Below are 14,215 nucleotides of genomic sequence, written 5' to 3' on the forward strand. Positions count from 1 at the left end.
GTGATGTCTTCCAGATTAATTGTGTACCAGATAGACCAGGTGAACCAGGTATACCAGACACATACCAAATGGAACAGTGAGTGAACAATGTCAATGCCCCTGTGTTGTATTTATAGTGATAGGATAGCCCCGCAATTTCAACCAATTTGTTTAGGATCAAATTTATACTCTCTGTGTGTTGTGAATGTGAAGCGGAGAGCAAGAATGGCTGTGTTGATTCACAGTTGAAGCAAGCCATATTGGTTTTTAGATTTACCACCAAGAAGAAGGGTTACAGTGCAGCATACCTTTGTCTGCCATTGTCGAGCTGGCTCCGAGGCAGGCTGGGGTCATCCCTAGTGACTTTTTGTTCGATATAACTACAATAAGAAGCAACTCACACCACTAGTTTAAACCAGAGCCTATTATTCAGGAAGTGCTAAAGTGCGACTCGTCATCATATCGCTTTCTACAACACTCTAGAGTGGCCCTTTTCAAAATTAAGTTAATTATGACCGGCTTGAAATAGAATAAATTGAGATATACGCTGTCAGCACATTGAACCTTGGAAGGTTAATCCAAGCCCTGGAGTAAGATCTGACTGCATCACCCAGACTTGTTGTCTGACAATGGGATAATAACATAACTGCCCAACTGCCACTCCCACCCCGAGTATTCAATCTTCTCTCTCCTCTCTCTAGAGCTATTTCCGAAATAATGAGATTGAATATCCTACCGACCAGCATGGCTTTAGCCTTGCAAGCCATGACCGCACTTTCTGAGTTAGGCCTGCAAAAGCGCTATCCAACAGGATCCTTCTCCATTATTGCCTACGGTGTCGCCCCTGAGGGAGCCAATATTTTTTATTCTGACGGTTGTTATGATGTTCCGCATGAGACTGATCCCCATCTGACCCGATATTTAGGACTCGCATATGTCGGCGATTCGTCCCAGTGGGTGTCTGGATCGGTGACAACCGACGTTACATGTAGGGCTTATTGCTCTTTTATTTTATTCGCATTTATACATATATTTCCATTTTTTTTTTTCACTAGGACAAACTGCTAATAATATTTTAGTCGTCTTCAACAACTCCCGAATCATCGCCACGGCCACTAACAAGGATTGCACCCTTGACCCTGACACGTTCTTCTACATTCGTCCCACACCCAACATGGTGCTACCTGTGGGTTTCACAGGGAACGATGTCGATACACCGGACGATGCTGAGGTAGATCAATCTCTTTTCTACGGCAGGTATCTTATGTGGCAAAATGAGAATGGACGCCTGTGCGATTCGTTCCGTCTGAAGGACACGGATGTCGACGATATTTACCAGCTCTACTGGGATTCTTCGAATATTTATCCCCCCGGCTTCTTAATTCCGACCGTGAAGTCGTCTATTTAGAAGTGATTGAAATTGAATATACATCTTGCGGTACTTCTTTTTGGGAGCCTAGATGCCTATGTAGTCCCTCTTAACATTAGTTATAGTTTCTGAAGTTGCTAATAAACTACATCAGGTATAGTATACAGATTGTATTTCACATTGCAGTTGATTCGGTGAGAAATGGGAAACTATCCCACAGAGGCAAATCCATACACTCCCAATCAAATAAAGTCCCATCAATCATGGGGGGTGAGACAGCAGCAGTTGTGTCATCTTCTGAATGTAACCACGCGTTTGATGTGACACGCTGAGATAGAGGTGGGGTCGCATTTATCGCTTCTTCTTGTTCTCCGTCCCCGTCGTTCAAACTAAAGATCCGAGTGACGTATTGACTCCGTCGCTGTCGGGCCTGGGCAGCGAGTTGCTGGCGCTGTTTGCTTATAGCGGCCTCTAGCTTCGTTATTATCTCCAAGTAATGAGCTGCTTGGGCAGACTGCGACGCCAGCATGCGCAAGATGGTCAGGGCACCGCGGAATACATCATCAATCTCAGAATCCACATCACAATGAGAGAACATGGAGAACCCGAGCACAAGGGCTGCGGCAAAGATAAACGCTCTGTTTGATGATGTATATTAGCCTTGAAGTTACTAGATCGGGATTCGCGGAGACGAACTTGAGAATACACATATTCCGAAGAAGAAGACCAGACCTATGAACCTCCAGACATGTTTGCAGCATGTATACAGCAGAATCGACACATGCTGCCGCGAGGCGGGAATGGGCTGGGTCCTCCTCAGGTACCTCAATGGGATTACCGGTCGAGAGGCTCAGGTGTAACCGGGACAGCCGGACACTCAAGGTCGAGACGAGGAAAGGTCGGGTGACTAAGATCACGGCAAAATGATATGAACACGCAACGTGCATGTTTCCAATTGTATGCTCTTGGAAAGTGCTCTGGTCTTTGTGTCTCAAAGACGACGTCCTTAATGATCGCGGTAGATATTCACACCAGCCGTTTAATTTGCATAATAGGAGGTCTGCCTGCTGTGCGGATGCGGCCTTTTCACTGTAAATACAGTTTATTATTTCGTCCAGGATCAAGGATAACTGATATGAAGCCACTAGGCCAGGATCAGTCGGCCCGCCATTACGTTCTTGTCGATTCCCGGGTAATAGCGGTGATATAGCAGAAGGTCTTCCGAGGATCGAACTGACAATCAAATCGAGAATGCATAAGCTCATCCATAATCGTGATCTATTGAGGATTAGCTGGGCCAAGTGGATCTTGCGAGAAGCTTTCACCGTTCGTTGCTCGTATCACTCTCATCGGGGCTAATTGACCCTGGAAAGTCTGCATGGAAGCCAAGTGCCACCGCTGCTCGTGATGCCACTCCCAGGTACATGAATGCCGTGTTTCGCCGGCATGCCCCCAGCATATAGAAGGACATGAGTAGAAATACTCGGACTAAATCCACACTAGGATCTTCTAGCATGTTGGCAAACGTCCTATGCTGACCGCGAGCAAAGTAAAACCGCTCCACCTGAAGGGTTTTTCGATCGTTCGGGCAGGATTGTGCTCCGATAGCAACCATAAGGTCCATAATGGCCGCCCTAGTTCTTTCCCGGTCGGTTCTGGCCTCCTCTGGGACCATCAATGTAGATGAAACATTATCACTAAAGCTCAAATTGAAAAAGCCGCTCGTCTTGCGTGTTGTCAGTAATTTATCCACAGTTCATGATTGGCATTCGTCCTACCGCTGCGTGATAATTCTGGATAAATCGGTCCTTCTCGTCAACAGCGCAACATTCATGGGAAAAATTCAACAGATCATGATGAGCTTCTGCTTCCAGCATATCTTCACTTCTCCCATTATGAGAGAACTGCGAGGGCCCGATATGTTGGGTCACTGTATCTCGAAGCAATTGTAAAAATGACAGAGAGGCGGCTTTCCCGACGTACACTGCGGGTAGTGGATAGTGTCAATTGAATGATGTGCATGGCAGTCGCAACATTTCATACCTCGTTCCCCTTGCAGATTGCGGAGCATGCGCGGATGCGTCCGATGCGTAACTTCAGGCGAGTGTGATCCCGCCTGCAGCTTATCGAACTCGGGATGGGGCGTACTAATATCATCAGACTGTGACCTCAACGGGGTTTGCAAATCGACTGTCATTCCCGTCCATGTCCGGGGTGCCTCAACTGTAGGCTGAGAAGGAGGTACTCGGCGACTTCGGAGGCCTGCATTTGGATTTGGTAAGGACTTGAATGGAGTGCATGAGCGGTCACGTCCTTTGTGAATGCAGTTGTTGCATGGGAAATAACCACTGCAGCGTTTTTTGGATGCACGACAGGCAGTGCATGCAGTGTTTGCCCGTAGCCGATTCGCTGGATGAACCTTAGGGCGTGGCATGCTTGAAGAGTCTGCGAGTTCATGGGTCTGGGGGTTGGATGAGATCCCCGCATACCCGTCCACTCGACCAGTCCACTCGACGGGGGATAAAAGATAAGCGATAAGCGTGCGCGGCCCGGGGTTTCGGAAGAGGTACTTCTGGCAGATGATTAGTTTTTTCAATGTGTTAAGATAGGATGTTTAAATAATATGTTTAGATAGCATGTTCAAATGTATCGTGCGGGGACTAGTTAGTTCACTATATACATGTAGTTATATGTGAACAAGACCGGTAAGCCCACTTGCCGAAGGTGACCTCACTTTCGCCACAGTCCCAAATTATGTGACACATATAATTATACAAAGTAACAAAGCAAATCAAGTATACTCTGTACAGCATACAATAACTAACTAGTTAGGTATCAGTTAGTTGTATGTTGTTTGTACGTTGTATGTTGTATGTTGTTGTAATGAAAAATGTAAAAGAAGAATATGAGGACCCGCTTTGAGCCAAAGGATTGGCCAATGATTGGATAAACCATAAAGAGGTGGGCCCAGAGAAAGGCCAAACCAAACAAACCAAACAAACCAGAGCAAACCAGAGCAAACCAGACAAACATATGACAGTCTCGCTTAGCACTAGCGTGACCGTCAGGAATATAAATAAGCCCAGACCCCCGGACCTTCTTCTGTTTTTCAAGCGACTCTACGTATGTTCCTCCCACCCCCTACAGTGGAAAAATCAACTTTTCACTGTAATGAAGAACATTTTACTGACAATTTCCACAGTTCAAAGAATCACTTTAGAGTAGACGTCCCCTTTCTAAACTCTTTAAAAGAGCCACAGAATCTCCACCCTTGCTGATGACTACATGTCCTCGATGCCCTAAAGTGAAACCTTTTTACTCCCGTCTCGACTGTCACGCGTGCTGTTCGCAGTGTCTGCGTTTCGGTCCAGGGAGTGGTGATGATCTTGACCTGGTCTCGACGTCTGACTTCGGTCGGTCGGTCCTGGTGGGTGTCGAGGAGGTCTGAAAGGTCCTCTTCCAAATTGTTAGATGGAATAGTGCGCTGCGAAAGAGTTATACAGATAGTGAAAAGAAATTTATATTCGTCCCAATGGGTCATTCGAATGCGGTTCTATTTTCACTCGTAAGCTGATGTAAATGAGTGTATGTATTTTTTTTTTAAGGTTATGAACTGTCTTATGCCATGGTCAGCCACTGGTGGCCTGCCTGTATTTCATCTTTTTTTTCATGTGGACAGAGCTTTGTGCTTCAACTCTAGACTCGCCGTCCTGACCTAGCTAGCTACATTGGTATCTTCGTACTACCTTGTTTAATGATTCGGTCGTTATCAAACCCTTTGCCGTGGCCATCATGTAACTAGTTATTAAAACTTGTCATGTCTTCGGGTATCATGTTTCGTGAACTGCTGAAGAACTCAATATGTCGGTCCGGCCTCACTCCGCCTCGGTGCCTGCAGTTTTCTCCGAAGCTCCAGCGGCCCCTTTGGGTCCCTTATTCCGCGATCCACGCCCTCCACGGGATCCGCGAGAAGAGCCAGCGTTACTTCCAACATTACTGCCAGCTCCTGAAGCGCTTCCAGCAGCTTCGGCGGGAGCCTTGGCCTTATTGGCAGTGAAACCCTCGCGGCCTTTGCGAGACTTTTCAACTCCGGGGTTCTCTTTGCGCTCCAAGACCACCACTTGACTCTGGGCCACGGACACGGGACTCGCAGCGATGGCTTTGCGAAGTGCTTCCGGTTCAGCAAAATCTATGTATCCGAATCCCTTCTTTTTGTCAATTTCGACCTTTGTCACTACTCCGAATGGGGTGAATGCAGATTGTAGGAGCGCTTCGGTCACACCCTGGGATGGGTTGGCGTGCTTGAGGAATGCTTGTTTAGCAGTTGATGGGGGCTTTGCTTTGCCACCTTTAGTAGACTTGGCTGGTAGGGCTGTTGGTGGCGCAGCAGGTGCATCGGGTCGCGAGGATGACTGGCCGTCCTTGGGCTTTGGAGAATTGGTTGCGGATGAAGGGGTTTTGGGAGGCCGGGTTGCCTCCTTCTTGGACACATCGGCTGCTGGAATGGCCGAGTCTCGAGGGCTCTCGTTCTTAGGTGATGCAGTATCAGTCGAACCACCTTTACCACGTCGTCGCCCACCAGATGTCGAGAGTCCAAGATCACGCTGAAGGATCTTGGTGGCTGCTGTGACATTTCCGCGCTCTCTCTTCCGCTCTGGGGCTGCAGTCGTATCCTTTGTTGTGTTTGATGTAGTACTCGACTTGCCTCCCTTGGCATTGGTGGCGGTTCCTTGCTTGGTTGCCTTGACAGAGTCCTTGCTTGTCTTCTCCACTTTGGGTTTCTTCTCGGAAGAGTGTGCCGAGGTTTCCTTATCACCCCTTTGCAAAAGCTTTTTCGTCTGCACCTTCTCCTGTTTTGATTCCTTGTCCGACCGAGTGTGTTTGGATTTAGAGGCGCCCCCATCCTTTGACTTGCTGGCTTTCTTGTCTTTAATGAACTGTACCAGCGGTGTGGTCATTACGGTCTCTCTTTTCTTATCCTCAGGATCGGCCGTGGAATCCACAGCGGCCGGCCTGGTAATAGGCTGGGTGAGACTTTCCAAGAAAGCGATGAAGTCTGAATCTTGATCAATCGTGCCTTGACGAGCATCCTTGCGCGAGCGGCTTCCAGGGGTTTTGGCATAAGGGGCAAACTCCAGTGACGGAGGTCCAAGGAGGATAGGATCATGTAGAGTGTTGCGAGCGTCCTGGAAAGAAGCCTGGCGCACGACGTCCGAGAGCGAAGAGACACATTCGGTGGACACAACGTGGATGTATGCTCTTGACGGGCGTGATGGTTTGTTGGGGCTATTTAAAGAAGTCCAGTTAGTCGAAAGCGATAGAACATTGCATTAGGGAATGGTGAATCCTACTCTTTCGACACCTTCCCAGGTTTGTACTGAAGCCAGTCGACGTTTCCTGCCCCAGCCTTCCACTCGCTCCCAAGAGCACTCTCCAGCTCAACCTGTGTTAGCCCAGGCGGCAAACGTCGAATGAGAAGTTTCAGACGTGGAGCGGGTGGTTTGGGTGTTTTCTTTGCGGGCGCTCCAGAACCCGACTTTTGCGTAGCTGCTGCCGAAATTGGCAGCAGACCGGCCGTGGCCTTTCCGGGCTGCATGATGGTGAAGCGTTTTCAATGAGAAGAACTGATAGGCGATGTTTCCGTTTCCCAAAGCGAAGTCATCGAAATCCCAAAGGAGATTAAGAAAGGGACCTAGCCAACCCACACGTCCAAGTTGATAATCTATCGGGGGGTATGTACGGGGCTGAAGGCGGTGGGATTAGACATGGATTCTCACCGCCTAGCTGATCAGTCAGCATCATCATGAACAAGTGGACCTCGGGACCTTGGAATAAATGACCAACATCATTAGTAATCACCTGCCTACCTAGGTAGGTTGCCTAGGTGATATATACGTATATCGATATTGTTGTTGTAATTTAAATCCACTGCAAGAGATTAATTTTCTACTCTCTGTGAACTTGCTATGGCAGAATGAAGACTCGGTGGTCCAGACCGCCCGAGCTTGAAATCAATCTTATCGATAAGCATCTCCGCTCGCTTCGACCTCACAACACTCTACACATGTAACTACCTACAAAGTAACTAACTAACTACCTAGTTAAGTAATTGTCCACAATGAACGAAAAGAAGACCTTCCTCTTGGAGAGCCAAGTGGATGCACCGACCTTGAGGCCGAAAAAACGCCCCTTCAATCTACTCTCACTGTTTCTCTGTATCATTGTAGCCACCGCCTGGTTCACACGCTCGCGCTATCCATTTCCCCCTTGAGCATCGAGGAAAGGGTGGATAAGATCCTGTCACAGACTCCATTGATCGGTACGGAGATTGACGAGAATCATTCTTCAAGCACAATTTATGACTGATGCCTTAGAACAGACGGTCATGATGACTTTCCTATCTTGGTCCGGGAACTCTTCCACAACCGCATAAATGATCCCAACTTCACTGAGGCTTTTGTCGCGGGCAAATTCCCCGGTCACGTTGACATCCCTCGATTGAAACAAGGTAGAGTTGGTGGTACGTTTTGGAGTGTTTTTGTGCCCTGTCCCAAGAATGGGACGAATTTTTCCGATGAGAATTACGCAGCAAGTAAGGGAAATTCTTACGATGACTGTCCCGCGGTATACTCACATCGGACCATAGGCGTGCGCGAGACAATGGAGCAAGTGGATATCATGTCAAGGGTTCAGCAAGCCTATCCCAAGGTCTTCTCCACCCCCCCAAATGGCACCACTGCCATGTCCGCTTTCCGCGAGGGAAAAATCATCTCACCGCTTGGTATTGAGGGCTTGCATTCGATCGGCAACTCACTGGCTCACCTCCGGATATTCTATGAGCTGGGGGTTTCATACGCAACTCTGACGCATAATTGTCATAACCGGTATGCCGACGCCGCCATTCTCGAGCTCCCAGGTGGTGGAATAAAAAAGGCCGATCCTCTCTGGCATGGCGTCAGCGAAGAAGGCCAGAAGCTGGTGTTTGAGATGAATCGCCTCGGGATGATCGTCGATTTGGCCCATGTCAGTACAGAGACAATGCGTGATGTACTGGGCGCCGGCAAGTCTGAATGGACAGGGAGCCGCGCTCCAGTGATTTACAGCCATAGCTCAGCCTATGCACTGTGTCCTCACCCGCGCAATGTACCAGACGACATCCTGGAGTTGGTCCGTGAGAAGAACTCCCTGGTTATGGTTAATTTTTCACCAGACTTCATTTCCTGCACGGCTTCAGACCGTGCAGATGGGATCCCAGATGCGGACGCTGTCCACGCCACTCTGGAACGAGTCGCCGATCATATCATGTACATTGGTAATCTTATAGGCTTCGAGCATGTCGGAATAGGTAGTGATTTTGATGGCATTCCGACAGTTCCTCGGGGATTGGAGGATGTGTCCAGGTTCCCTCATCTCATCATAGAGCTGCTGAAACGAGGAGTCAGCGACAAAGATGCAAGCAACGTGGTAGGAGGTAACCTATTGAGGGTGTGGAAAAAAGTTGATGAGGTGGCGTTAGAGATGCAAGCCGACGGTGCACTGCCCGCAGAGGACTAATCCTTCAAGGGACTTTGCGTTCATTTATTCACCAGTTTTCCAACCTGATGCTATTTTGTGTTCCATATTCTGTGAATTTGCAACCACGTCGACGAGTGTATGTCGTCGAAACAAACCAACTTTGGAAGGCAGACGAACTAAATATTGGACGAACTAAATATTGGAAAGTTCGTTTTGAATTTGCCATTTTTTATACTGCGAGCGAATCAAATTCAGAGAGAATGTCGAATTCGCCCTGGGTAGAATTTCTCTAAACTCAGCGCAGTGGACCAAGTGATTCATAGCTCCTTTCTCATGTGACAGAAAATAACTAAACTACCCCTGGTGATACTTTCCCTCTCTGATCTTGATTTTCAACTGATAACTAGAGAGTGCGAGTCTGCCGCTGAGGGCCTGAATACCCGGAGAGTGGTCATTAATGGAGTAAGACCAAGAATGCAGATATAACTTATCAAATAATACGGTCCTTCCAAACAGTTGACTACATTTGCATTACAGCAAGGCGAGAGAACATTCATCATCACTGGATATTTTCATTCACAATATACCTCAACTAATCCCCATTCACCATCACCGTCATCCAACAACTAGTCTGTCATTGACAAGCCTCATCAGTACCTGCATCCAACTTGATATCTAGCAAAGTCAAATTGATCCTAGCGCTTCGTACTTCACCCCTCTCCTGGAACAATTGTACGGAGAATTGATTATCTAGCAGCCAAGAGCGAGTGCTATTTGCTCGTTAGTTGATTTTCACTAGGGGGACTCAACTCGAACTGCAACACTAACCGTTGGCATACAGTGCATACGAGTCAGCGTTCATCACAGCATCTGCGGTAGAGAGGGCTGTTGCAGCGCTATATCCGTATCCGTTGTCTTCAGTTCCCGGGCTGTATACTCCTGGAGCGTGGGTGAACTCGTGGAGGGTTGTGGTTGCTTGATCTTGGCCGTGGCATTTGCTAGTCAATGCTGGGAGGTCGCTGTAGTAGAGATCACAGTTGGCGATCACATTTTGAGATGGCAATGTGTAAGCCAAGACATTGGTCTCGCAGCTATTTGGATTATGTTTGTCAGCCATTTATGCACATAAAGTATTTACGGAAAGGGGGCACTGACTATCCCAAGGTATCTTCACAGTAGTACTTAGTGGCAGTGTTCGAGCCGGCCTCCTTTGCCACAGCCTTAAGGCGAGCGGCCACGACCTTGCGTGTGGCGGCGCTGGTGGTCCCGAAGTACTCTTCGAACCTATTGGATTCTATTAGAATGGTTAATTTATAGCCAGGTGGTATATACATACTTGGTGGAGGATCCAGAAAGGGCAGCTTCCGCGGCATCGGTTGCGAGCGTCACGGTGTTCTTGAGAGCTTTGGCAAGTGCAGACTTCTTGCTCGAGTCACTGCAGGTTTGAAGAGCGCGACGATCAAGCGGCTTGATAGCTTTCAGCACACGGGATGCCTTCACACCATCAACCTCAATCTTGAGATCATTGGAACGGTATGACAGATAGCCAGTGACCGCACCATCAGTAACTAGGGGAACTAGGCCAGTCGAACGAAGAGTCAATGGGCCTCCACTAGACAAGTCACTGGTAGTGGCAATGTCAAATTCATCTTCGAAGGTCTCTCCTGCAGCAAGGGAAGTGAGAGACTCCGAGGTAAGACCATCGAGAACGAACCGGCGTTTGATTCCCTCAAAGGTGACCTCAGCATCTAATAAGAAGTCAGCATTGTACCAGATAGGGATCGGGGGAAATTTTGGATACCGTTCTTGAAGACATTGACCTTCTTGACGGGTGCAGTGTCACGGAAAAAGTTGAGATGCACAAACGTGACATCTTCGTTGCCAGAGTTTTTTACAACAGCCTTGATCCGGGTGTCAGTGAGACGACTCAAGGTGATATCGAGCGTAGAAGTTTCATCAGTCTCGACTGGCAAAGTGTGCACATGCTGTGCTAGAGCCAAAAGAACCGTGGAAAGGGCAGCAAAACGCATGATGCTTGGAGGTGATCCTGTCAAAAGAAGAATGTTGAAATTATGATGTCTTGAATGCAGCTTGAATAAAAGAAAAGCTCCAATTCTCGAGAAAAGATCGACTTCTTTATAGTCCACTGCACACTCATTGCAGTCTCGAAGTTGAATGCCGCGGTTTCCTCTCTCCTGTGGGCCGTCCATACTCCCCCTGTCGCCCAGAAGGACGACAGAAGAAAGAGGGTAGTATCGTCTCCATATGACACAACTTGGTCACGCCAGCTAACCTTGCATAGGACGAACACGGGAGACCTGCGGGCAATCTTGTCACTGGTCGAAGATATCTTGACATAGCTATCTCTTCAGAAAGATCGTCGTGGATGCCATCTTGGCCCGACGGAAACCCGCGTCCCTGAAGATGGGCGTTAACTTGGATATATGCCTCATGGCTTGTGAAGCCGCATTTGATCCCATATCATGCTTGAAGAGGCGGGGGCTTACTCGATGTAACTCCTCACAATCGGCTCTAGATGAAGAATAACTCTACACTAAAAGCTGCAAGCCCCTGGGCAGAAATTTGTGTTTGAGGTATAGCCTGGCCGAGGTATAGAATCAAGTATGCAAGTTCAATTTGCGGGCAAATGGAACATAAAGATACGCGAACCACTATTGGTAGAATTTGTTTGACATGAAGACATTGTACTCTAGAAGCATCAATATACATATCTACTGGTAACAGCTCATATCTTCATCTCATTCTAAATGACCAACCTGGAGAGCTCCCTCCATTCATATCACGCCAAGCCCTAGGCCATGCATTTGTCGCCGGACTCCGGTGCCAAGATAGTGCCAAGATACCACCCAAGACGGCGCTGGAGTTTTGACTTCAGAAACAATGCTTAGTGTCAGCCATTAGGGGTCATGTAATGTATAGCCTTGTGATTATTCCTGGCTTGGCTATTGTGATGAATGGTCCATCTGGCAGAAAACATCATGCCAAGCCCACGTGTTCCTCGGAGGTTCGGAGGAATGCGGTACGGTGCCCTGAGCATTCGACTTGGCGTGAAAGTAACAAAACAGATTGGTTCAAATGAGAGATCGTCAAGATAATCAGCGTTTCCAGATATAAGGCGTGATAAGACTCTCCGTCTGGGTCGCTTCTCTCTGATCTTTGAACACCCCATGTTTCGATAACTCGATACTACTAGCAACTTCCCCACACTACTCTCTTGTTTCTATTTTTTTTTGTTTCCTCCTTCAATAAAATAGTGTATCACACTGACCGCTTTTTTTTTTCAAGTGTCTTCTTTTGAACACAAATATGGAGTCGAACTTGAGCTTGCAGGTCACCTTGGCCCCCCAGGCACTGATCCGAGAGGTACAGGAAGCATTTGCTTTGCCGATCAAAGTTTCTGTTCACAATGCCGCAGATTCACCAGTTACCATCCTGAGATGGGGTACTCCATTGGACCCTCAAGCTGGTGTTCTCGGTGTTTTCGAGATTTGTGACACAATGGACCAACGGAAACTACCCGTTCCTACTATTATGGTATCACGCAAGCTACCTGCCTCTGAGGATGATCTCGTTGAGATACAAGCACGTCACACCATTGATGTAACAGTCAATTTGCCGATTCTAGGCCTCGAAAAGGGACATGAATATTCTGTCCGTGCCCAGGGGACTTGGCATGCAGTGTGGCCGACCGAATTATCCAATGTGACTACATCCCAACTCAGGGATAACGAAGGTGCCAGTCGTGGGGACTTCCTTTCTAACGAATCCTCTGTGAGCATTGAGTGACCTAGGTATATGGCTTTGGGGTACCTGAAACAAAAAAGCAGCACGTCAGGGAACTCGACGCTGCGGGATTGCTATCAAAGGATGGCCTACGAGGATTTCGTTCATGTGCCATTTTCCGAGAATGAGACTAAGCCAAATTATTTCCACTGTTATTCACATGATGACCTGGGAGATAGCAGTTTTGTGCTACATATGTTAGGGTTTCCCGGATATCACACAATTTGTTCAACAAGGGTTAATCCGCTGTGTATTAAGGCCCTCTTGTCATGAATATAATGAAACCCTGATGCTCAAATGTTCCCTAGTGAGGATCGACTCCTTCAGACAAAAATAATGTCTTTCTGTAAAGTACCAAGCCCAGAAGAAGATGCCAGAGCGGTGTTCGAAGTTCTGAAACGGGGCGGTATTGCGATTATTCCGATGAACGTTGGCTACGGAATCACTGCGATCGATCCAGATGCATTGGACCGGATTTTTCGCACAAAACGGAGAGAACCACACAAGCGACATGCAATGGTTGGCAGCTATGTTCTGCATCAAGATATTCATGTCCTTCCTCCCCAGGAAGCCGGTATCGTCAAACTCTTGACCGTGGACTTGGAACTTCCTCTAGGGATTGTTGCGCCATATCGCCTTGATCATCCGATTGTCCAAAAGCTTCCACCAAACCTGTTATCACAGAGCGTTGTTGGTGACTCTCTAGCAATGTTGGTGAATGGCGGTGGTTTGCTAGATGAATTATCTCGACTTGCTGCCCTAGATGAACTTGCTCTCTTGGGATCTTCGGCCAATATCACAGGCAAAGGAACAAAGACTGTGGTAGAGGACATTGAGCCGGAGATCCTCGAAGTGGCGGATATAGTTATCGATTATGGGAGGCAAAAGTTTCACTATCCTCGAGCCTCTTCAACCATGATCGATTTTAGAACAATGAAGGTTGTGCGATACGGGGCTTGTTACAATGTGGTGCAGGATGCTCTCTGGCGATTCTATGGGATCAAAGTGCCGGATGATCCTGGAACGTCGATTCTTTCGCCTGGACAGACATGTGCTAATATGATATAATGTTCCTACTCTAATTATATAATTTGATAGCTAGTCAAATTAGCGGAGGAATGAGGGACACCGATAATGCAACTATCCCAAAACTCAAGTAATACGATGGCATTTACTTGGCGTGCCCATCATTTCCCTCTCCCTGGTTATTATAGGTAACTCCCGACTTTGAATATCATTCGATAAGAGAAAGGTAAGATGAATGTTGCAACAAGGCTGTCCTCCCCTACCTATGGTGGGGTTAATGTAAAGATTCTACGTATATGGTGTAACTATTGGCAATGAAATCTGATCCCGCTTTTGATGTTCGTAAATTATCCAATAAGAGTTACGAAAGTTGGATGTGAATATGGCAAGGAAAGCATGAAGCAAGTTCTACTTCCGGCTCACTGTGGCATATAGTCAAAAGAACAGGAGCCTGAAGTAATGGAGCGACACTAGGTATCTGTCTCACTTGTGTTATCTAAACTCTCACTGTTCCACCACAAT

The 14,215-nt window shown here is 47.6% G+C and overlaps 7 protein-coding genes across 7 annotated transcripts; 4 read left to right on the forward strand and 3 right to left on the reverse strand.

Moving 5' to 3' along the window:
* Window positions 1-696: 696 nt before the first annotated feature.
* N7516_005618 (uncharacterized protein) lies at window positions 697-1,387 on the forward strand (the record flags this gene model as incomplete). Its single annotated transcript, XM_057218338.1, has 2 exons — window positions 697-967; window positions 1,059-1,387. The coding sequence occupies 2 exons, from the start codon at window positions 697-699 to the stop codon at window positions 1,385-1,387; spliced, it is 600 nt and encodes a 199-aa protein (XP_057080221.1).
* Window positions 1,388-1,523: 136 nt separating this feature from the next.
* N7516_005619 (Zn(II)2Cys6 transcription factor) lies at window positions 1,524-4,889 on the reverse strand (the record flags this gene model as incomplete). The annotated part of the gene is made up of 6 exons (XM_057218339.1): window positions 1,524-1,986; window positions 2,045-2,626; window positions 2,674-3,074; window positions 3,127-3,332; window positions 3,392-3,920; window positions 4,668-4,889. 6 exons carry the CDS (start codon window positions 4,887-4,889, stop codon window positions 1,524-1,526), a joined length of 2,403 nt encoding a protein of 800 aa, XP_057080222.1.
* Window positions 4,890-5,223: 334 nt separating this feature from the next.
* N7516_005620 (putative nonsense-mediated mRNA decay protein Upf3) lies at window positions 5,224-6,944 on the reverse strand (the record flags this gene model as incomplete). The annotated part of the gene is made up of 2 exons (XM_057218340.1): window positions 5,224-6,634; window positions 6,700-6,944. 2 exons carry the CDS (start codon window positions 6,942-6,944, stop codon window positions 5,224-5,226), a joined length of 1,656 nt encoding a protein of 551 aa, XP_057080223.1.
* A 378-nt stretch (window positions 6,945-7,322) lies between these two features.
* N7516_005621 (putative dipeptidase) lies at window positions 7,323-8,902 on the forward strand (the record flags this gene model as incomplete). Its single annotated transcript, XM_057218341.1, has 3 exons — window positions 7,323-7,414; window positions 7,576-7,667; window positions 7,728-8,902. The coding sequence occupies 3 exons, from the start codon at window positions 7,323-7,325 to the stop codon at window positions 8,900-8,902; spliced, it is 1,359 nt and encodes a 452-aa protein (XP_057080224.1).
* A 784-nt stretch (window positions 8,903-9,686) lies between these two features.
* mep20 (uncharacterized protein) lies at window positions 9,687-10,893 on the reverse strand (the record flags this gene model as incomplete). The annotated part of the gene is made up of 4 exons (XM_057218342.1): window positions 9,687-9,954; window positions 10,019-10,147; window positions 10,200-10,611; window positions 10,665-10,893. The coding sequence occupies 4 exons, from the start codon at window positions 10,891-10,893 to the stop codon at window positions 9,687-9,689; spliced, it is 1,038 nt and encodes a 345-aa protein (XP_057080225.1).
* A 1,297-nt stretch (window positions 10,894-12,190) lies between these two features.
* N7516_005623 (uncharacterized protein) lies at window positions 12,191-12,670 on the forward strand (the record flags this gene model as incomplete). Its single annotated transcript, XM_057218343.1, has 1 exon — window positions 12,191-12,670. One exon carries the CDS (start codon window positions 12,191-12,193, stop codon window positions 12,668-12,670), a length of 480 nt encoding a protein of 159 aa, XP_057080226.1.
* Window positions 12,671-13,003: 333 nt separating this feature from the next.
* On the forward strand, window positions 13,004-13,735 carry N7516_005624 (uncharacterized protein; the record flags this gene model as incomplete). Its single annotated transcript, XM_057218344.1, has 1 exon — window positions 13,004-13,735. The coding sequence occupies one exon, from the start codon at window positions 13,004-13,006 to the stop codon at window positions 13,733-13,735; it is 732 nt and encodes a 243-aa protein (XP_057080227.1).
* Between the last annotated feature and the right edge of the window lie 480 nt (window positions 13,736-14,215).

Source organism: Penicillium verrucosum (assembly GCF_028828655.1).
Source record: "Penicillium verrucosum strain IBT 35672 chromosome Unknown utg000001l_segment0_segment0, whole genome shotgun sequence".
NCBI lineage: Eukaryota > Fungi > Ascomycota > Eurotiomycetes > Eurotiales > Aspergillaceae > Penicillium > Penicillium verrucosum.